This window comes from Pelobates fuscus, chromosome 13 (assembly GCF_036172605.1).
Source record: "Pelobates fuscus isolate aPelFus1 chromosome 13, aPelFus1.pri, whole genome shotgun sequence".
Taxonomy (NCBI): Eukaryota; Metazoa; Chordata; class Amphibia; order Anura; family Pelobatidae; genus Pelobates; species Pelobates fuscus.
In genome coordinates this window covers 9,417,983-9,442,194 of record NC_086329.1, presented here as the reverse complement: position 1 = coordinate 9,442,194, position 24,212 = coordinate 9,417,983, and the positions used below count along the sequence as shown (strand labels likewise).

The following is a 24,212-nucleotide window of genomic DNA, read 5'->3' as shown; positions in this document are numbered from 1 at the left end:
TTGCCCAGGGAGGGTGGTGGGAGGGAAGGTAGGTGTTCTAGGGGCAGGGAGGGTGGTGGCACTAGCAGCTTTTGCCGTTTCATTTGCCTCCATTTCTGGTGTGTTGAAGCGGAAGCAAGTGTACCACTACCTGTGCTCTGTCTCTTAACACTAGTACTGGTCGGGGGGCTAGTAGTGGTATTACCAGCAGCGAAAGCCCAGGACAAAAAAAAGGACCCAGGTACAAATCCCCTGTCTTGCACATGTGGGACAACCACGCCTAGCCGTCTGGATGGCACGTTGAGAGCCGGGACAGTAACCCCCCTCTTTAAGACCGCACTTCGGGCGTGAACAAAGTTCTTTGTAGTGGTCAAATTCCTCACTGTCGGAGGTACTTCTGGTACCGCTGGAGAGTAGTGATGGTCTTTGAGGATCCAGGTGCAGGTGGTAAGTATTTTGATTCCAGAAGGCACATCCCTCTGAACTTTTCTCCTTAGGTACATCAACAGGAATCGAGTTTGCGGTTTGCAATCCCTTTTTGAATGTTTCCAAATCCTTTATGCGGACTATAGTACCATTAGAGACATAGGTACAATCCAAAGGTAGATTGTTGAGTAGACAGGAAGTAGTGATGGTACTGGTTTTAACAGTAGTGTCTTCAGGAAGAGGTGCAGACATCTGTGGAGGAGGGGATGGAGATTTTATCAGGGAGGCCAAGCACGGACAGGCATATCGGCGTCTTTGAGGTTTTACAGGCTGGCATGCAGAGCTCATAGGACGAAGAAAGGTGGTAGCCATTTGGAGATCTGGAGGCCTAGGTGGGCGAACAGGGCAATGAGAGACGAAGGGTCCCCTTTCTCCACAGTAAAAGCAGAGGCCATGGCTTCTACTCCAGTCTCTTTCTTCATGAGTCACTTTGATCCAGACGAGTCCTATTTCCAAAGGTTCCTCAAAGTCAAGAGGAACATTGGATTTAGCTTATTGGTCAAGATTCCTTGTCATCATTCACGTAATTTTCCCTCTCTCTCTCGTTTTGCCACTTTTCAGAAATCCGAATCCCTTTGGAGCTTCGGCACTTCCGAACCTCAGCACATCGGACATTTGTAAGCATCCAAATTGCATGAAATTCGTACAAATGTACATTCGGAACGAAACCAATTGCACATGTCTACTTCCCAATGCAGCACAATGAGTCTTTGCAAGGCAGGTGCTCTGGGCAATTGCTGCCTCTTAAATTTATCTCCACTTAGTTAAACAAACCAGGAAGTAACAGGACTGGCTGTCTGAATGACAGCCAGAGGGATGTAACAAGGTTAATTTATGAAAGAAACAATTTCTAAAATGGAAAAGGGACACATTCTTCTACACTCTTCTGTAATGCTTTCCGTGTGTGGAGTGGTCTATTAAAAATAAATAAAGTAAAAATCTGAAAAAGATAGGACATCCCAAAATGAGAGGAACATAAACAAGTTTCCCTATTTGCTGAAGTTTTGCAGATCCACAGAAGGCTGGCATGTGGATCTATATTAGTAAATACAGCTGGTATATTGTGATATTGGATCATTGAGAGGTCGAGTGCTGAATTCTAACATTGACACACAAGCTTTCCTGCCTGCCCTTGGGAATAACTTGCATACTTGTCTGCAGCTAGTTTAATATTACATTTCTGTTCTCCTCAGCTCACTGAGTTGCTGCACTATGTAAATGTTTAACTGGCCTGATTTTCAGGCTTTTAAAAAGGGAATTGACCAAATTCAGTGCTTAGTGGGAAACTGTAACCGGACGTTAGCTGTAGAAACAGTGGTGGAACGTTCGACGTACACATCTGAATTTTTATTTTTTGGGGAAATACTTGTTTTGGTCAAATGAAATACTTATACGGTGCTTCTGTGTTTTTCTGTGTAAAATGGGATTGAATAACTCAAAATTTAATCACAAGGTGACGAAGGTTGCACCTCTTGAAATTAAAGATGACCACATTGCACAGACTGCCAACCTGCTTGTCAATAGATTGGACAGTTTTTCGACATTTGGAGGATTAGATCAGAAAAGGGAAACATGGGAACGAGAGCTCCCCCCACTACGAGAAACCCTGTATGGACGCAGTGTACCAGGTAATGACAAATAAGGAGTACTGTATGTTATTGCATCTCAAACAAACACATACAAATTTCTGCCCAATATTGGGATATTGCAATACTTGTGAACAAACCAGGCTTAGCCCTGTGCCTCATGTTTCATTCCAAACTCTGGATCACAGATAACACACACACTGTATCAATGGTTTTTTAAGGAATACTATTTAGAATGACTCAAGAGAAACTCTTGAAGTGGTTGTGGTTATTGAATAATGATTTAGGAGTATAAAGTACATAGCAGGAAACAATATTTTTTAGAATGTAGGAAATACTTTTTTGATTTGTGAGAAAAGTACAACCAACAAAATCTATTTTAAAAATGTTTTTATACATTTGTAACAATATAATAATAACGGCACTAAGTTAAAGGCCGTATTTGTAGGGGAAAGAGATACTAGACATAATTCAGGAGAAGTTGTTGGACTTGGATAAAGTCAGACTTTGTGACAGCTAGTTCCTAGGGCTGTAAGCTTTTTGTGTACTTTAGAAGACGGAGTAACTGGTTCAGGGATGTACAACATGGAATGAGGAACATACAATTATTAACAAAGAGAAAATGTGCAATTTATGTCCGAAGACGTGATTTCTTAAAAGGGTAATAAAGAACAGATTTTGGAGGGTTTTGCAAAGGGAGATCGAACATGGCGATGGGTGGGCGGCGATGAGCAAATTGCCTGCTGTAGTTGTCAAACTCCTTTAGAATTGTCTGACAAATTCCCTGGGGCCCCTAGCTGCAGCCTGTGTTTTTTTCTCCTCCTAAAGGATAAAATCGAGTTAGCCCTACAGCGCTAAGCATTATCGCAAAGGTGTGGCTCTTTATTATCAACTCTTTATTCTATACAGACATCTGGCGCCCCCTGCAGGCACAAGGGGGACTCGGGTAAGTTGTCAATCCATGCAAAACCAGTTTGACTACTTACAATGGGACACCACCATAACCACTACACTGGGTTACAGTGGTTGTTATGCTTGGAGTGTTCCTTTAATCAAAGAATTATAAAGAAACGGATTGAGGGACATCATGGCATTGCATTCAAACAATGAGTTAACAGTCACGCTCACACGAGTAAAAATTAAATGGCGGCCAATCTGTGTCCGACTTCCTCATCATAACATCTACATACATCCGTCACGTTTCTACTGCACTTATAGTTTATCATTAACCAATCAAAATAATAATCTATTAGTCCTTGATGGAGAGTAAGTCAGCACAAGAAGGGAAGGATTTTGTTAATGTTTAATTAAGACCAGTTAATAATCTGCACTGCCGATCAATTTGAAGTTTTAAAACAAAGGTAACGCCGTTGTGATTTGCAGGTTTGCCTTTTCTAGATTGTTGTTTGACTCTGGGTTGGATCTGTGTAATATACACAGGTAGTGGGGTTTAAACGGATCGATCATTAAAAACATTTTATACGTTTGTATCAAGTGATATGTGGTTTAGTTTAAGCACTTTTAGCGGTTAATGTCCTATACCTGGCGGTTTATTTTCTAAAAGGGACAATTGCAAAAGAAATCTGTACTTCAATATATCCCCTTAGTGACGCCTCCCAGCTGCCAAGCAGACAGTTAGAATCTTTCTGTTTATAGGTAACATTTCATGGCATCGCTCAAAAGTCTCTTATTACATGATACAATAATGTACAGTTTTTTTTTCTGGAAGCACAAATTAGCAAAAAAAAATACAATTTGCTTAAGAAAAGGCCACTTTTGTGTACACAACCATTTGATAATATATAGACAAAACTAATGTTTGGAGGAGGAGGGGGGGGGAGACAGCATAAGAGCTGATGGGTGCTATCAGTACAAGTAGCATATATACAAACAAGGGCAAAATGTAAAGTATGGCATAAGACAACAGTCATGACTGACATTTTCATCTGGGAGCTCATGGAGGGTAAAAATAAATCGTTGAGGGCAGGGGGACCCATGGGGCAGCTTCTTCAGACCCCCCAGGTGTTCCTGGGCCTGGGATAGCTGCCCCGTTTGCCCCACATTAAAGACGGCCCTGACCGAGAGTAGGAAGGAGAAAGGGAGCTGCGGGGAGGTGGATAGGATCGAGAGATTAAACCATTGACTTCATAGGTCTCCTTCGATAAGTGCATGGGTAATTCAAAGAGTAGCTGGTGCCCCTAAGCACCGACAGACTGCGGCAGAAAATTCCAGGAACAGGAGAATTCATTAGGGGGGTGTTATCACGTACTGATCCGCAGGTGTATTTCAATAGGGAGGGGTCACAATGGCTGACATTGCCCCGGCCTGTCTATACATTAGCCCAGCCCAGAAAATGCACGGTGTGCACACTCCCATTGGACAGACGCTGGTTACCTTGGGAACTAGCAAATGACCTCTGTCTGCCAAGTCCGATATGTAAATCTGGATAGCTTTCCAGACTGGTTCAGCGAGCTGTTCAATAGATGTAAAAGACGAACTTACTTCATTCAGATCAGAAAGCAATACCACTCAGTATGCTCCCCTCAGGGATAGACTATTAGCCTGTAGTTAACACGTTTGACATGTCTGCCTTGCATCATCATATACTATATAACAGTAGTTGAAACGTTTTTCCTATATATACCAACTCAGTGGCACTGGCTGATCCAGGGGGGGGGGGGGGGCAATGGGGCAATTTCCCCGCCCCCCCCCCCCCCCCCCCCAGATTCTCCCCTGCCAAGCTAATGTCCAAGTGCCAGCCCTGCAATGTGCCTGGGGACCGGAGGGGAGATCACAGATCTCCCTCCCCAGTCCGCAGACACCATGCTGGCAGCTGTCAGGGGAGGGAGAGAGGATCCGGCAGGAGCCTGCAGGTCCTCCGGGTCCTCTTCTCGCGAGCAGGGAGTGTTGCCGCGGTTACCATGGCAACGCTCCAAATCTCGCGAGAGTGAACTCTAGCCCTGGAGCGCGGGCTAGAGTTCACTCTCACCAATGGGACCACCAGGGAACTCCATTGGGACCACCAATGAATCCCCCACCGGACCACCAGGGACTAAGAAATGTCCCCCTCCTCCCAGTAAAGGTAAGTAGGGAGGGGGGACATACATTTATTTAATTTTATACATTATTTATTTTTAACAAAAAGCCCCCTTACACTCCTAACCACACATTCACACACTGCCCCCCATAAACTGCCCACACACATACACTGCCCCCCCATACACACTTCCCCCAATACACACATACACTGCCCCCCCACACACACACACACATACACTGCCCCCCCACACACACACACATACACTGCCCCCCCACACACACACACATACACTGCCCCCCCCACACACACACACACACACTGCCCCCCACACACACACATACACTGCCCCCCCACACACACACATACACTGCCCCCCACACACACACTGACCCCCCCACACGCACACACATACACTGCCCCCCCCCACGCACGCACACACATTGCCCCCCCACATGCACACACATACACTGCCCCCCCCACACGCACACACATACACTGCCCCCCCACACGCACACACATACACTGCCCCCCCACACACACACATACACTGCCCCCCCCACACACACACTGCCCCCCACACACACACACACACTGCCCCCCACACACGCACACACATACACTGCCCCCCCACACGCACACACATACACTGCCCCCCCACACGCACACACATACACTGCCCCCCCCACACGCACACACATACACTGCCCCCCCCACACGCACACACATACACTGCCCCCCACACGCACACACATACACTGCCCCCCACACGCACACACATACACTGCCCCCCCACACGCACACACATACACTGCCCCCCCACACGCACACACATACACTGCCCCCCACACGCACACACATACACTGCCCCCCCACACGCACACACATACACTGCCCCCCCACACGCACACACATACACTGCCCCCCCACACGCACACACATACACTGCCCCCCACACACACACACACACTGCCCCCCCCCCACACACACTGCCCCACACACACACACACACACACTGCCCCCCCCACACACACACACATACACTGCCCCCCCACATACACACACACATACACTGCCCCCCACTCACACACATACACTGCCCCCCACACACACATACACTGCCCCCACACACACACACACTGCCCCCCCACACACACACACTGCCCCCCCACACACACACACACTGCCCCTCCACACACACACACACTGCCCCCCCCCACACACACACACACTGCCCCCCCCCACACACACACACTGCCCCCCCACACACACATACACTGCCCCCACACACACACATACAGTGCCCCCCCACACACACACACACACACATACACTGCCCCCCCACACACACTGCCCCCCCACACACACACACACTGCCCCCTCACACACACACACTGCCCCCCCACACACACACATACACTGCCCCCCCACACACACATACACTGCCCCCCCACACACACATACACTGCCCCCCCCACACACTGCCCTCCCCAAACACACATACACTGCCCCCCCTCACACACACACTGCCCCCCACACACACATACACTGCCCCCCCACACACACATACACTGCCCCCACACACACACATACACTGCCCCCCACACACACACATACACTGCCCCCCACACACACACATACACTGCCCCCCACACACACACACTGCCCCCCACACACACACACACTGCCCCCCACACACACATACACTGCCCTCCACACACACATACACTGCCCCCCACACACACATACACTGCCCCCCACACACACATACACTGCCCCCCACACACACATACACTGCCCCCCACACACACATAAACTGCCCCACACACACATAAACTGCCCCCCCACACACACACACTACACTGCCCCCCCACACACACACACTACACTGCCCCCCCACACACACACACTACACTGCCCCCCCACACACACTGCCCCCCCACACACACACATACACTGCCCCCCACACACACACATACACTGCCCCCACACATACACTACACTGCCCCCCCACACACACTGCCCCCCCACACACACACTGCCCCCCCACACACACACTGCCCCCCCACACACACTGCCCCCCCACACACACACATACACTGCCCCCCACACACACATACACTGCCCCCCACTCACACACATACACTGCCCCCCACTCACACACACACACACACACACACACTGCCCCCCCCCCCACACACACACATACACTGCCCCCCACACACACATACACTGCCCCCCACTCACACACATACACTGCCCCCCCCACACACACACACAATGCCCCCCCCACACACACACACACACACACTGCCCCCCCCACACACACACACACTGCCCCCCCCACACACACACACACACACACTGCCCCCCCCCCCACACACACATACACTGCCCCCCACTCACACACATACACTGCCCCCCACTCACACACACACACACACACACACACTGCCCCCCCCCCCCACACACACACATACACTGCCCCCCCACACACACATACACTGCCCCCACACACACACATACACTGCCCCCCACACACACACATACACTGCCCCCCACACACACACATACACTGCCCCCCACACACACACACACTGCCCCCCACACACACACATACACTGCCCTCCACACACACATACACTGCCCCCCACACACACATACACTGCCCTCCACACACACATACACTGCCCCCCACACACACATACACTGCCCCCCACACACACATACACTGCCCCCCACACACACATAAACTGCCCCACACACACATAAACTGCCCCACACACACACACATACACTGCCCCCCCACACACACACACACTACACTGCCCCCCCACACACACACACTACACTGCCCCCCCACACACACTGCCCCCCCACACACACACATACACTGCCCCCCACACACACACATACACTGCCCCCACACATACACTACACTGCCCCCCCACACACACTGCCCCCCCACACACACACTGCCCCCCCACACACACACTGCCCCCCCACACACACTGCCCCCCCACACACACACATACACTGCCCCCCACTCACACACATACACTGCCCCCCACTCACACACACACACACACACACACTGCCCCCCCCCCCCACACACACACATACACTGCCCCCCACACACACATACACTGCCCCCCACTCACACACATACACTGCCCCCCCCACACACACACACACTGCCCCCCCCACACACACACACACACTGCCCCCCCCCCCCCCCACACACACACACACTGCCCCCCCCACACACACACACACTGCCCCCCCACACACACACACACACACACTGCCCCCCCCCCCACACACACACACTGCCCCCCCCCACACACACACATACACACACACACTGCCCCCCCACACACACATACACTGCCCCCTCACACACATACACTGCCCCCACACACATACACTGCCCCCACACACACATACACTGCCCCCCCACACACATACACTGCCCCCCCACACACACTGCCCCCCACACACACTGCCCCCCCACACACACTGCCCCCCCACACACACTGCCCCCCCACACACCCACACACACTGCCCCCCCACACACACTGCCCCCCCACACACACACATACACTGCCCCCCACACACACATACACTGCCCCCCACACATACACTGCCCCCCCACACACATACACTGCCCCCCCACACACATACACTGCCCCCCCACACACATACACTGCCCCCCCACACACATACACTGCCCCCCCACACACACACAATGCACCCCTCACATTACACCACTGCCCCTATGCCCTACTACAGTCCCATATCCCAGCAGATCCCAGGTAAGTTGTCAAACTGTTCTTAACCGGTTTGACTACTTACTCTGGGAGGGGGTCCTGGCACCATAACCACTACACAGAGCTGTAGTGGTTATAGTGCATGGATTATTTCTTTAAATAATATAAAAGTGCCCCTCCCAAGATCAGTCTCTGGATCCGCCACTGCTCAGTGGTACCAATGCTAAGATATACACTTGTGATACAAAATGTGCAAGATCCTCAATTGCCAACAAATGTTTTCCTATGTTTATTAATCGAACTCGCACCTGCTGTTGTGGCATTGCAAATGAACATGTATAACTCATGCACAACTAAAATAAAGAATTAAAAAAAAAAAAAAAAAAAGACGACCTTACTGAGTCTGATAAGAACATGACTTGAAATAAGGTCTCTAATCTATGATACAGAACTAAATGGTTCTCTTAAGCAAAAGAGGATATATTGAAAATACACATAAAAGGTCATTAGAATAATATGTAGAACCCCCATCTCCCAAATATCAGCAAGATATTTAAATTGAACTGCAGCACAGCTTGATAATGCGTACAGTAAATGTTATGTCCCTCTCCGAATAATTCCCAGGGATCCCTTTAATAAAAACACTGGAATTAAACACCATACTCCAGAATAATAGGTCCATTAAAACACATGGTCTGCCTCTATGAAAATCCGCAGGAGCCTCTACATATCAATCCGATGAGGACTTTATAGAAAGGTTTGAAAAAGGTCGAATTTAAAGTATGTGTAGGCTATGCAGATCTTGATATTACAATGTATTTTTAAGAAGGGCCCCCAGAATATTCAAATACTTTCCATTAGTAATATTTAGTTGCCTCTAATTGCTGAATAAATTATTTTGTATAATTATCTCCATAATTAAAATGTGCTTTGGACTCTAAACAGAAGTACAGCCATTAAATGTGGATTTAACCATGAAACATTCTTACCCAGTATAATTGCATCTTATATCTGTGCCTGTTGTTATTAGGTGAAAATTTGCAAACGATCTTAGAGCGTCAGTGAAGAAATAGTTACATTTTATTTTTTAGCAAATCGTCATGTGTACCCTGTCTAGTTGTCCCTGTGATCAACTCTTTGGTGTTGGTATGCACGTGTAGTATGTGGGAGGGTTTTGTGGGACGAAAACATTCCCACATTGGCACTAATTTATACGCCTTATAATCTCAAGTAAACGCCAATACGGCACTCAGCGTGTCACATTAAAGAATAGCAGATTTTGATTGTTGGTTAAATCATTCTGCTGAAATCATGATCATTAACAGTCTGCATACATTAATAAAATTAATTTCGCTTAGATTCTATTCTGAGCAATTATACCAGATGTTGTGTGTGACAAACTGCCATTTGCCACTGGCTTTCTATGTGCCAAATTGCCCTGTTCCCATGGCTTTTGGAGAAGCCTGCTTGCCAGCCTCCTGCCTCATGACTATGGCCCTGGGGTGTATGGGCATATTGAGACTTTTCGTGACAATGCCCCTTTAAGACTGCGTCCCCAGACTGTAAAAATACTTTATTCAAGTCTATTTCCTATATGGTTCGGTAATTGGGGCTTACCGAACCAATTACCGAACAGGCGGACCACACGCAAGTGGAAGTGTGCAAGCAATTTACCTCCCAGGCTGGTGGTTTAGTCGAACGCGGTCAGCGGTGTGTGCCGTCAAATTCATGGAACTAAAATCGGCTACAAAGCGGCACGAACACCGCTGACCCTTACCTTCTCTGCAACTTCTACGCTTCGGCTGAATTCGGCTGCATTCGAATGTGACTTAGTTTTTTTTCTGCATAAAATAGACCGACCACACCGCCCAGATCTATGGAACTGTTTTGGGCAGGAAAGCCATGCTTGCGGTCGGTCAAAAGGGACTTCCACCTAACTTTTTAACCACTGGAGGGAATTGTCAGATTTTTTGGATATGTGTGTATTTAGAGTATGCTGAGTTAGAATATGTAACTATTTACATATTATTAATATTGCATGTATACTTAAAGTTAAAGTTATAAGAATTGTATAAAAACTGTATTTTCCTGCCTGTGATAATTACATTAACCCATTGTGTACAGTAATTCTATCACAGGCAGAGGGGAGGATTTTGCTGGAATGAATGGGAGTGTTTAACTGTATTGTACGTGTTTGGCTGTTCCACAAGACCATGTGGGTGGTAACTTTGTGTAAAAACCTGCATAAAAGAAAGCCCTTTGGTGCTGATTAAACAGATCTTCTTGACCCTCAATCTAGAGTCCTGTCTCTTATTGGGGGAATTGCTATATCACTACAAGGGATTGCTATGCTCTGCATGCTCCCTTGGCTAATCACTGCTAAGCTCTTGTAAGAGCTTGTTCCTGTTTTGCTACCTGAAGGAGTCTACGGTGGTTGTGGTGTCTGCTGGAGTGCTTGGAGCCCTCAGGAAGCGCTAAGAGCATCCTTTAACGGAGGTACCCAGTCGGGGTGCCAGGTGATCCATTACACCGTGGACTACATCTCCCTTGATGCTTTGCTAGCATTATGGCTGATGTGCATTATGGGAGACAGGGCTGGTGCAAGGATTTTTGCCTCCTTAGGCAAAATAAAAATTTGCCGCCTCCCCTAGTGGTCTCTCCTCACCCCCTCTCCCTCCCATAGGAGGTCTCTCCTCCACCCCCCTACTCATGGTGATCTCTCCCCCCATTCTCCTCACCCCCCTTTCTTACCCTGTGTAGCAGGGCCGAGCTCTAGTCTGGTCCGCAGTATAGGAGATTCTGTTTCCTGTACCCAGCTGGACTGACAAAGTGAACTTAGTGAGCACTTCATGTCAGTTCGGCCGGGAACAGGAAACAGATGCTCCTTTACCGCAGACCGGACCAGAGCTCGACCACGCTACACTGAGGGGCTGGCAGGAGGGAGCACTGTGCACTTCCCTCCTGCTGATCCCTCATATCTTGCGCCCCTGGGCCAGTGCACCCTCATGGACGTGCCGGCCCGGGCAGTGCTGCAGCCGTCTGAGGCTCTCTGTAGAGCACTCAGACGGCTGCAGCATGAGGGGGGTAGACGCTCCTGGTGGCGCCCCTTCCTAAGGATCACCCTAGGCGACTACCTAAGTCGCCTATAGGAAGCGCCGGCCCTGATGAGAGATGTAGTCCAAAACATCTGGAGGGCCGAAGGTTCCCCATCCATGAATTATACAAACAATTGGGGAAAAAAATAAGGGTTACCATTTCTAAAATGTTTTGTATCATCATACACATGAAAATAATATTTAAGACTGCAATTATCCATCTAACATATAGAAAAAAACTCACCTTCCAAAACTGAAACAATGTCAATCAATATTCTTCTCTTCTTTTTGTAAGTCCCCAGACCGATTCCACTTGACCTGCCTATGGAAAACAGAGAAACGAATAGTATTATAAAGAGACACCCACCTCGAAAACATAAAGTAAGATGAACTTATTGGCCTTCATATGGAGGAAATTGGATTAAATGGTAACAGTTTATTATTTCAATGTAAGAAGTGTTTACATAGTCCATGGAGTGCTAGAATGTTTCAGAATTTGGTTGCAGACCAGCCATGCCAAATCCACCATGATTACCACATCTGTAAGTGGATAGGCAGCACATGAAGAATGCTGCTCTGCTGTATGCAGAATTCAAATGCTGCAGGAAGGAAGCCAATTAGTTAATCATATAAGGCACCAATACAACTTTAATGCATTGGATAGGATTTTTTTTTTTTTTTGCATGATCAAATCTTTATAGGTTTTGCACACACAAAAAAAAAAAAAAAAAAAAAATGATTTGCAGAATGTTGCACCATTAGTATAGGCCTTCTTAGTCACGCCCCCGCACTCCAGAAAAATACTTCCTGATAAAAGATGTATGTACAATATATATATATAAACATGGCCGAATTAGGTTTCTCTAAAACGCCATATTGGCATATAGCCAAGCACTCCACTAGCACAATGCCAAACAGGTTGGTTTGATTTGGGATTCAGAGTAATACCTGTACCTATACCCCCCCCCAAAAAAACACAACAACAAGTGAGAAGTGACCAAAGAGAAAGAAAGAGAAAAAAAATAACATATATATATATATATATATATATATTCTATAAAAAATTATTTTATAAATATATTTTTTTATTTCTCCCTTTTATCCAACCCTTTATTGGTTAACGTTTTTTTAGCTAACCTGTGAACCAAATAGCGAAAAACTGCTCCAATCAGTATACTGTAATATATATATATTTGTAGTCGGGGATATTAAGCCGTATCTGGAGTAGTAGTTGATGATTGCTAGTCGGTTGTGGTGTGCCTGAACCGACGACCAGGTAGGCCTGAAATAATGAGGGCAAAAAGGTTTTTAAACAGAACACTTTAATGCTTTATACATTCACATGAGCAATTCCTTAAATGCTTTCCTAAGTTCTTTCTCTGGTTGTGGAATGTATTTACCGTAAGCTGCTGATTTCCACCTACCTAGTTTTTTTAATGATGTGTACGGGTACGTTATTGCTGGAAGCAGCTGAAGCGGCGCCGATCCTAAATGAGTGTCCTGAGATGGACATGGGGTCATGACCTAGTCTGACCGATAACGCCCTTACGTAATATATGAATTTTGCCGTCGTTAGGGGTTTATCGGAAATTGTGAGTAGGGGTGAGTAGCTTTGTTTGTGTCTGAGGGAAAGGCAGAAAGTATCCAGGACTGTCACTGGACACCACTTATTATGGGTCGGAAAGTACTGGATCTCTGTAGGAGGTCCCAACTGATTTGTTTTAGAGTGTCTTAGAAGCAGTATGTAGTGGTCACCCACTTTTCGCAGATCCCTAATTCTGATGTAGCTCATATTTACAGACAGACTATGTACTGTGAACTCATTGGGCCTTAAGAACCCATAGAACGCTATATACATAGCTGTTTTGAGTACGCGGTTAGTACTAGGTTCAAATGGGCTGGAATCTAACAGATCTGACAAAGCCTTGAATTTGTTCCCGTCGATTGGTTGCCTTTTTGCTGTAGGAGGGCCGTCTGTGTGAAGTATACCTTTCAGGACGTTTTTTAGGAGATAGGATGACATGAAAGGCTTGTGGCAGGGAAATAAGGTGAGTAAGTGGTGCTGTAGGCCTGTGATGTAAAGTTTGATGGTGTTGATACCAGCTTCAGGTGTAGGTGGCAGTGAGCGGTGAAAGCAACTATGGTGTCGATAGAAAAGGTGTTCGTGATGTGGTGTTCGGAGGTAAACCTGGAGAAAATAGTGAGTGCTCTATCGTAGGACTTCTTGGTGTTGTCTGACAGAGCAGATTTTGCCAACGTTAGTGCGTGTTGTTTCAGCCGTGTCAGTCCATTATCAGGTCCTGAAATGTGGGGGTCGGCTCGGGTTTCATGGCCGCCGTGGGGTGTTGTTCGAAGAACGCCTGAAAGTTGGAGCAAGAGAGAGCGTCAGCAGCAATGTTTTCCCGACCTGGTATGTGCATGCAAACCAAGTGGAAGTTGTGAGTTGCTGCCAGCCAAGTGAGTCTCCTCATGAGTCTCATGATGACTAGGGATGCGGATCTGCCTTTATTTATGATCTCGCATGTAGCTTCATTGTCAGATAGGCATTTAACTGCTTTGCCCTCCCACAATGAACCCCACGTGTGTGCGGCTGCCACTATAGGGTAAAGTTCGAAAAGCGAGGACGTGGTGTTAAATGCCTGTAATGTTGAGGTTTCGGAAGGCCATGAGTCACGGAACCACTGGTTGTTGTATATGGCCACGAACCCTGTGTGGGCTGCTGCGTTGGGCCATATGACTGGGGAATCTACATCGAGTGGGGGTATGAACATAGATCTCCCATTCCAGGAAGCAAGAAATCTGCCCCACATGAATAAGTCTGCTTTGGCGTTATCATCGATGTGAATTTGAGTATTGTCATGGGGGGTCTCCGTTAGGAGGTGTAGCAAGCGTGAAATGAATGCCCTACTGTCAGGGTACCTGTTGTCTCTACCTCGGAGGAGGTGAGACACTTAGACGTCCGTCCTCTCAGGGGGGCTGACTCACCCGATCCTCGCAGTCCTCCCGGCCGTTTACACGCCGGCCGCGATTGATCCGCCTCCTTTTATGACGCGGCGCTCAGTAGCCGACGTCATGACGACAATCCGCTCCGACCTGTCAATCAAGTCCCGAGCAACGAATCAGGACTCGTCGGGGGCGGGATCATCAATTAAAGAGCCAAGGTATAAAATAGGGTTATGTGTAATGGTTCATTGCCCTGTCGTGGTTCTAGCTAGTCTGGTCACTCAGTGCTCTTATTACGATTTGTCTTTTTGGTTCTGACTCGGCTTGTATTTTTCTACCCTGCTTACCTCTCTTATCCTTTTGACTCGGCTTGTCTCTCGCTTACCTGCTCTCTCGTTCCCTCGACCTCGGCTTGTCTCTGACCATTCTTTGCTTACTCCTTACGTTAGTCCGGCCATTCTAAGGTCCGGTATACGTACCTAGCTCCTGTTTGTATTCTGCGTGTTGGATCCCTGTCCCGATCCTGACACCTACCCTGTGGTATAATTCGGATAGCGAAGTTTAGTGAGCCCAGGAGAGATTGTAGCTCTTTGCGGGAGCAACTGTTTTTCCTTATGAAGCATGTGATCTCATTAGATATGCGGTTAACCTTCTCGTCTGGTAGACTCGCCACCATAGCTGTGGAATTGAGATGAATCCCTAAGAAGGTTAGGGCTGTAGCGGGACCTATCGTCTTTTCCCTTGATAGAGGGACTAGTGTGGAGAAAAGTGCAGCAGTTTTATCTATACTGTGGGGAGTACAGTTAGGTTCCTCTATTGTGAGGAAGTCATCCAGGTAGTGAATTGCTACTGAGCAAGCACACACGTTTAGGAGTAGCCAGCAAAGTGTTTCAGCAAACGTGTTGAACAGTTCGGGACTGCTTTTGGCCCCAAACGTCAGACGCGTGGCGAAGTAGTACTGGCCCTTCCATTTGACTCTGTGTAAATGCCGCAGGGACGGATGTATGGGTAGCAACTTGAAAGCATTAGTGATATCGGTTTTCCCTAGCCAGACGCCTTTACCTGCTTTCAAGATCGCCCCCATAGCGTTGTCCACTGTGGCATACTGTAGTGAAAATTCACTGGATGGTATTAACAAGTTAATGCTAGGAACCACAGATGAATGAGGCGCTGATAAGTCAATGATCATATGTTTTTTATTGTTAAATTTCCCAGTTGCAATGCCAATTGGGTTAGTTCTGAAACTAGCATATGGGGGTTGTGTAAATGAGCCTATCATGAACCCGTTGTTGATTTCTGCTGTGAGCAGAGCGTCGGTGGTGACAGGGTCTAGTGTGGCTGATTGCAGGTTCCTGCATTCTAGGGTGCCCCCTGGGGTTGCCACTAGCCCCGTGTGGAATCCTACCGTGAACCCTGGGGTGAGGAACTCGACCTAGTGAGGGGAGGGGTGGTTGGAGAGATAATAGGTGAGGTTGCTAACATTAATTTCTGTGAGTCATTGTCTAGGGAAAAGCCTATTAGGGCACATGGTCTTTGCGTGTGGTCTAAAGCAAAGGGAACAGACATGCAATAAACGACAAGCGCTGAAGCTACAGCCTCCCGCATTGAAGTTATTGCATATCTGTGCTTTGCCGAGGAAGACAATGGGTCTGCCTAATTTGTCCTTGATCACCCTGTCTGACTTGGGGGTGGGTTCTGCGTGGCTGGTGGAGGGTTGGCTCTGTTCGGAGGGGCACAAATTGGTGGAGTGTGCAGTTGAAGTGCAAATGGCACAAGACGGAGGCTTGAGGCCGGCAAAGTTCCGTGTCCAGTTGGCTCCAGTCCGAGCGCAAGTTAAACTGAGTCAGTGCTGCCGCTGCTTTCGCTGAAAATGACCTATGATAATCATAGAATGAATAGCCTCATACTTGTTGCCTAGGTCCACCAATTTGTGAAGGTAAAGATCCAGCTCCTCTCTGCGTTGAGGGAAGACTGAACAGATGACGTCCCTGTATAAGCCAAACGCTATCACAAAATCAGGGATGGACATTTTTTTGTTAAGTCCGGGGTCCCTAGCTTTGAGTACAACCGATACCTCCCTATAGCAATACGCCTTGTTTTCTACCAAGTCTTGGGATGCTATGAGGAGTGATACCAGGTTGACATCTTTACCTTCTAAGATGTCTTTCTTAATAGCCTGGGGCTCTAAGTGGGCAGGCGTGATGATGTGTGTAGGTGTAGGTGCTGGGTTGGGGTTTGAGCTGTAACCCGGGTTAGGCAAAGTCTGTGGTAGCGCGGAGGGGATAGCAGCTGGGGTGATAATGGCCACTTGATTTTCAAGTTTCTCCAGTCTCTCATTGATGAGGTTGACTGAAGAGAGAAGATCGGACATTGTGGCCTGAAGTCCAGGTGTGCTTCCGTCGATAGCCTGCGTGCTGGTGCCTGGTCGCGGGGTGTCAAGGTTAGCATTCAGGAGGCGGTATAGTTCCGCTTTGCGGGCCGTGGCCGGGTATGGCATGCCTCGTCTCCTGAGTTCTGCTGCGATCTTGGGTATTGTCCAGGGGGTTGCCAGCCCCTCCGCTCCCCCTGTGTGTCCCGCGTTTTACGGGGCGACCCGGAAGTAGACGCGTGCCGTGTACTCACGTGACCGGAAGTAACCGTGGCGTGGAAATGCCAGTGACAACAAGCTGGCGGAAGCCCAGTAGCTGCCCAGATTTACCCGTGGTCCAGGTGCCAGACCTGCCTGCGGCTGGCTGACTGCCGGTGGGGAGGGGAACCCTCCGTTTGTCGGGATGGTGTGCTGGGTGTAATAGGGGTAGCTGCTGGACCGGATCCGGAAGTGGACGCAGTGGAGTCTGGGTCGATCTCGGCCCGGATTAGGGGTAGGTCTGAGTATAGATAGGCCGGTTAACCCCTCCCACAACTACAGGCTCCGCCTTAACACACACACACACACATATATATATATACACACATATATATATATATATATATATACACACATATATACACACACACACACACACACACACACATCATGAATATATTTTGCAATGCAGCAATTGGCTCATTTTTGGTTCAAATTGCGTCCCTGAATATTTTTCATAGAAGATATTTGGATGAGTCAAACCATCAACTGAATGAGTGTAATAAAACCCCAAACTAAATCTGGCCAAACAGAATTTTTCAGCTATGAATAAGTCTATTGTCCCCCTCCTGCAGCACATGAGTTCTATACACTGCAAGGCAGTACTTCATGGTGGATCTAGCAAACATATTCAATTCTTGTTAGCACTGAAAAACTTCTATATTGTCGTTTTATTAGCGTGGACTGGTTATATAATATACAGGAGTGAATTACACATGTATCTGTGGTTTTCCTGGAGACATATCACTTCTTGCTACTGGGAAGCACATGAAAAGTTCTGCCCTGTAGTAGTATGTAGCACTCATATGCTGCAGGAATTAATTAAATTAAACGGTTTCTCTCTCTCAGCACAATGATACTTTGTACGATTGGAAACAGTGCTGTGTTCTTACACATGGTCTAAAGTTCTTAAAGTGGGGACATCACCATGGAAACCAGTTAAACAGTAAGGCACATTAAATTGGTCCCATTTTCCATGATTTTTCAGGACACGATTTATATATTTTCTTTGTATAGCCTTAATGCATTAGTATAGAATAGATTCAAAATCAGGAGTACATTTTAATGACAGATTCCCTTTAGCCAAGCACAGGTTAATTTGACATTTTCCATGGTTAGTGGACTACTTTCCTTCCATCAGTCAGTGAATTATACATAATAACACACACCAGGTACATTGGCTGCATATTAGCCCAGAAATCTACTCACACCAGAACACAATCTCCAATTCAGTTCTGTGTTCAGTTCAGCTAGTTTGGGCTCAAATTAGAAATTCACATATTAGTGAAAACTCTATTGGTAAAACGTCCAAAAACTGTTAAAAGTGATATGTTAATATTAGTAAATGGACATTTCAATAAAAGAAATTCAGAAGGCCTGCAGTAATACACCCACGTCTCCTGGCAAGCAATGGCCGTAATATACATAAACAAAACTATAAGTGAAATTCGCTTTGTCCCAAATCAATTTGCACATTTAAATAACAAAAACGTTTTTTATACCACTACATGGCCCATTGGAGTGTAAGCTCACCTGACGACATGCAGGCAAAGTCCTACACCAACAATTCCCCCTGGGTTGTTTTGTTTTGCCATATAATAGAAATAAGCGCTTAGGAGACAGAACCGCCTGTTTCGATGAACATTATTCACAGAGTTACTCACCAAACACCAAATTAACAGAATGGCAAAAAAAACTTTGCTATAGACAAATCTGGGCTGTTCACTTTGAAATTAATTGATTTTAATTCTGTATAATTTGACATTTAGTGAATAATCCAATCACTTCTATTTTATTTTTTGTTAATTTTAGAACATTATAAGCACAAGTTTAAAATATAAATTGTGTTCCAAGTTAGCACACATATATCTGTACCTGTTTGTCCTGTAACTGGGCGTCTCCATCTCAGCTCGCTGTCAGCCATTGTTATACGCTCTGTCCTGTAACTGGGCGTCTCCATCTCAGCTCGCTGTCAGCCATTGTTATACGCTCTGTCCTGTAACTGGACGCCTCCATCTCAGCTCGCTGTCAGCCATTGTTATACGCTCTGTCCTGTAACTGGGCGTCTCCATCTCAGCTCGCTGTCAGCCATTGTTATACGCTCTGTCCTGTAACTGGGCGCCTCCATCTCAGCTCGCTGTCAGCCATTGTTATACGCTCTGTCCTGTAACTGGGCACCTCCATCTTAGCTCCCTGTCAGCCATTGTTATACGCTCTGTCCTGTAACTGGGCGCCTCCATCTCAGCTCGCTGTCAGCCATTGTTATACGCTCTGTCCTGTAACTGGACGCCTCCATCTCAGCTCGCTGTCAGCCATTGTTAAACGGTCTGTCTTGTAACTGATCCGCACCTTCATCTTAGCTCGCTGTCAGCCATTGTTATACGCTCTGTCTTGTAACTGGGCACCTCCATCTTAGCTCGCTGTCAGCCATTGTTATACGCTCTGTCCTGTAACTGGACGCCTCCATCTCAGCTCGCTGTCAGCCATTGTTAAACGGTCTGTCTTGTAACTGATCCGCACCTTCATTTTAGCTCGCTGTCAGCCATTGTTATACGCTCTGTCTTGTAACTGGGCACCTCCATCTTAGCTCCCTGTCAGCCATTGTTATACGCTCTGTCCTGTAACTGGGCGCCTCCATCTTAGCTCCCTGTCAGCCATTGTTATACGCTCTGTCCTGTAACTGGGCACCTCCATCTTAGCTCCCTGTCAGCCATTGTTATACGCTCTGTCCTGTAACTGGGCGCCTCCATCTCAGCTCGCTGTCAGCCATTGCTATACGCTCTGTCCTGTAACTGGGCACCTCCATCTCAGCTCGCTGTCAGCCATTGTTATACGCTCTGTCCTGTAACTGGGCGCCTCCATCTCAGTTCACTGTCAGCCATTGTTATATGCTCTGTCCTTAAACATATTCCGTTTTGGAAACTGTTGCAAACATGGAGAAGGGGAAGACTCACAAATGCAATGTCTCTGCTAGCTCCACTGGATTTCATGGTGACTGTCCCACTTTTAGTACTTAAATCCCCTTTTCAAGACATTACACTTTGCACACACAGCCCCCAGTGTTTCTATATCCCCTGCTCATTTGCAATGTTTAAATTCATCCACATATGTCAAACAAAGAGAGGGGGGCACTTTAATTTTAGGGGGTGTGCCTAGGGGTGTGGCCAGGGGTGGGCCTGTTCTGAGACAGTTTGGGTGACTTAGTGATAACAATCAATAGAACTTTAACATATAAGATGTAATTTACAACAAGAACAATGTATCTTATTTACACAGACTGATTTCTAAACACATTTATTGTAGTTTAAAAACACATTACTGGGAGTATTATTGCTGTGGAGCTCTGTTATACACTCACACATTACTGGGAGTATTATTGCTGTGGAGCTCTGTTATAACCTCAGACACATTACTGGGAGTATTATTGCTGTGGAGCTCTGTTATACACTCAGACACATTACTGGGAGTATTATTGCTGTGGAGCTCTGTTATACACTCAGACACATTACTGGGAGTATTATTGCCGTGGAGCTCTGTTATACACACAGACACATTACTGGGAGTATTATTGCTATGGAGCTCTGTTATACACTCAGACACATTACTGGGAGTATTATTACTGTGGAGCTCTGTTATACACTCAGACACATTACTGGGAGTATTATTGCTGTGGAGCTCTGTTATACACTCAGACACATTACTGGGAGTATTATTGCTGTGTGGCTCTGTTATACACTCAGACACATTACTGGGAGTATTATTACTGTGGAGCTCTGTTATACACTCAGACACATTACTGGGAGTATTATTGCTGTGGAGCTCTGTTATACACCCAGACACATTACTGGGAATATTATTGCCGTGGAGCTCTGTTATAACCTCAGACACATTACTGGGAGTATTATTGCTGTGTGGCTCTGTTATACACTCAGACACATTACTGGGAGTATTATTACTGTGGAGCTCTGTTATACACTGAGACACATTACTGGGAGTATTCTTGCTGTGGAGCTCTGTTATACACTCAGACACATTACTGGGAGTGTTATTGCTGTGAGCTCTGTTATACACTCAGACACATTACTGGGAGTATTATTGCTGTGGAGCTCTGTTATACACTCAGACACATTACTAGGAGTATTCTTGCTGTGGAGCTCTGTTAGACACTCAGACACATTACTGGGAGTATTATTGCTGTGGAGCTCTGTTATACACTCAGACACATTACTGGGAGTATTATTGCTGTGGAGCTCTGTTATACACCCAGACACATTACTGGGAGTATTATTGCCGTGGAGCTCTGTTATAACCTCAGACACATTACTGGGAGTATTATTGCTGTGGGGCTCTGTTACAAACTCAGATACATTACTGGGAGTATTATTGCTGTGGAGCTCTGTTATACACTCAGACACATTACTGGGAGTATTATTGCTGTGGAGCTCTGTTATACACTCAGACACATTACTGGGAGTATTATTGCTGTGGAGCTCTGTTAGACACTCAGACACATTACTGGGAGTATTATTGCTAGGGAGCTCTGTTATACACTCAGATACATTACTGGGAGTATTATTGCTGTGGGGCTCCGTTATACACTCAGACACATTACTGGGAGTATTATTGCTGTGGAGCTCTGTTATACACTCAGACACATTACTGGGAGTATTATTGCTGTGGAGCTCTGTTATGCACTCAGACACATTACTGGGAGTATTATTGCTGTGGAGCTCTGTTATACACTCAGACACATTACTGGGAGTATTATTGCTGTGGAGCTCTGTTATACACTCATACACATTACTGGGAGTGTTATTGCTGTGGAGCTCTGTTATACACTCAGACACATTACTGGGAGTATTATTGCTGTGGAGCTCTGTTATACACTCAGACACATTACTGGGAGTATTATTGCTGTGGAGCTCTGTTATACACTCAGACACATTACTGGGAGTATTATTGCTGTGGAGCTCTGTTATACACTCAGACACATTACTGGGAGTATTATTGCTGTGGAGCTCTGTTATACACTCAGACACATTACTGGGAGTATTATTGCTGTGGAGCTCTGTTATACACTCAGACACATTACTGGGAGTATTATTGCTGTGGAGCTCTGTTATACACCCAGACACATTACTGGGAGTATTATTGCCGTGGAGCTCTGTTATAACCTCAGACACATTACTGGGAGTATTATTGCTGTGGGGCTCTGTTACAAACTCAGATACATTACTGGGAGTATTATTGCTGTGGAGCTCTGTTATACACTCAGACACATTACTGGGAGTATTATTGCTGTGGAGCTCTGTTATACACTCAGACACATTACTGCGAGTATTATTGCTGTGGAGCTCTGTTATACACTCAGACACATTACTGGGAGTATTATTGCCGTGGAGCTCTGTTATAACCTCAGACACATTACTGGGAGTATTATTGCTGTGGGGCTCTGTTACAAACTCAGATACATTACTGGGAGTATTATTGCTGTGGAGCTCTGTTATACACTCAGACACATTACTGGGAGTATTATTACTGTGGAGCTCTGTTATACACTCAGACACATTACTGGGAGTATTATTGCTGTGGAGCTCTGTTATACACTCAGACACATTACTGGGAGTATTATTGCTGTGGAGCTCTGTTATACACTCAGACACATTACTGGGAGTGTTATTGCTGTGAGCTCTGTTATACACTCAGACACATTACTGGGAGTATTATTGCTGTGGAGCTCTGTTATACACTCAGACACATTACTAGGAGTATTCTTGCTGTGGAGCTCTGTTAGACACTCAGACACATTACTGGGAGTATTATTGCTGTGGAGCTCTGTTATACACTCAGACACATTACTGGGAGTATTATTGCTGTGGAGCTCTGTTATACACCCAGACACATTACTGGGAGTATTATTGCCGTGGAGCTCTGTTATAACCTCAGACACATTACTGGGAGTATTATTGCTGTGGGGCTCTGTTACAAACTCAGATACATTACTGGGAGTATTATTGCTGTGGAGCTCTGTTATACACTCAGACACATTACTGGGAGTATTATTGCTGTGGAGCTCTGTTATACACTCAGACACATTACTGGGAGTATTATTGCTGTGGAGCTCTGTTAGACACTCAGACACATTACTGGGAGTATTATTGCTAGGGAGCTCTGTTATACACTCAGATACATTACTGGGAGTATTATTGCTGTGGGGCTCCGTTATACACTCAGACACATTACTGGGAGTATTATTGCTGTGGAGCTCTGTTATACACTCAGACACATTACTGGGAGTATTATTGCTGTGGAGCTCTGTTATGCACTCAGACACATTACTGGGAGTATTATTGCTGTGGAGCTCTGTTATACACTCAGACACATTACTGGGAGTATTATTGCTGTGGAGCTCTGTTATACACTCATACACATTACTGGGAGTGTTATTGCTGTGGAGCTCTGTTATACACTCAGACACATTACTGGGAGTATTATTGCTGTGGAGCTCTGTTATACACTCAGACACATTACTGGGAGTATTATTGCTGTGGAGCTCTGTTATACACTCAGACACATTACTGGGAGTATTATTGCTGTGGAGCTCTGTTATACACTCAGACACATTACTGGGAGTATTATTGCTGTGGAGCTCTGTTATACACTCAGACACATTACTGGGAGTATTATTGC

At 46.6% G+C, this 24,212-nt stretch overlaps 1 protein-coding gene across 1 annotated transcript in view; it reads left to right on the top strand.

Annotated features, from left to right (window-relative positions):
- The first annotated feature begins 1,815 nt into the window (after nucleotides 1-1,815).
- Nucleotides 1,816-24,212, top strand: part of CCDC198 (coiled-coil domain containing 198) — a 35,040-nt gene continuing 12,643 nt past the window's right edge. Inside the window, exons 1-2 of the mRNA XM_063440440.1 lie at nucleotides 1,816-2,093; nucleotides 12,249-12,334. Of these exons, the coding sequence (XP_063296510.1) occupies nucleotides 1,886-2,093; nucleotides 12,249-12,334 (294 nt within the window). The 5' untranslated portion in view covers nucleotides 1,816-1,885. The remainder of the gene's footprint in view (nucleotides 2,094-12,248; nucleotides 12,335-24,212) is intronic.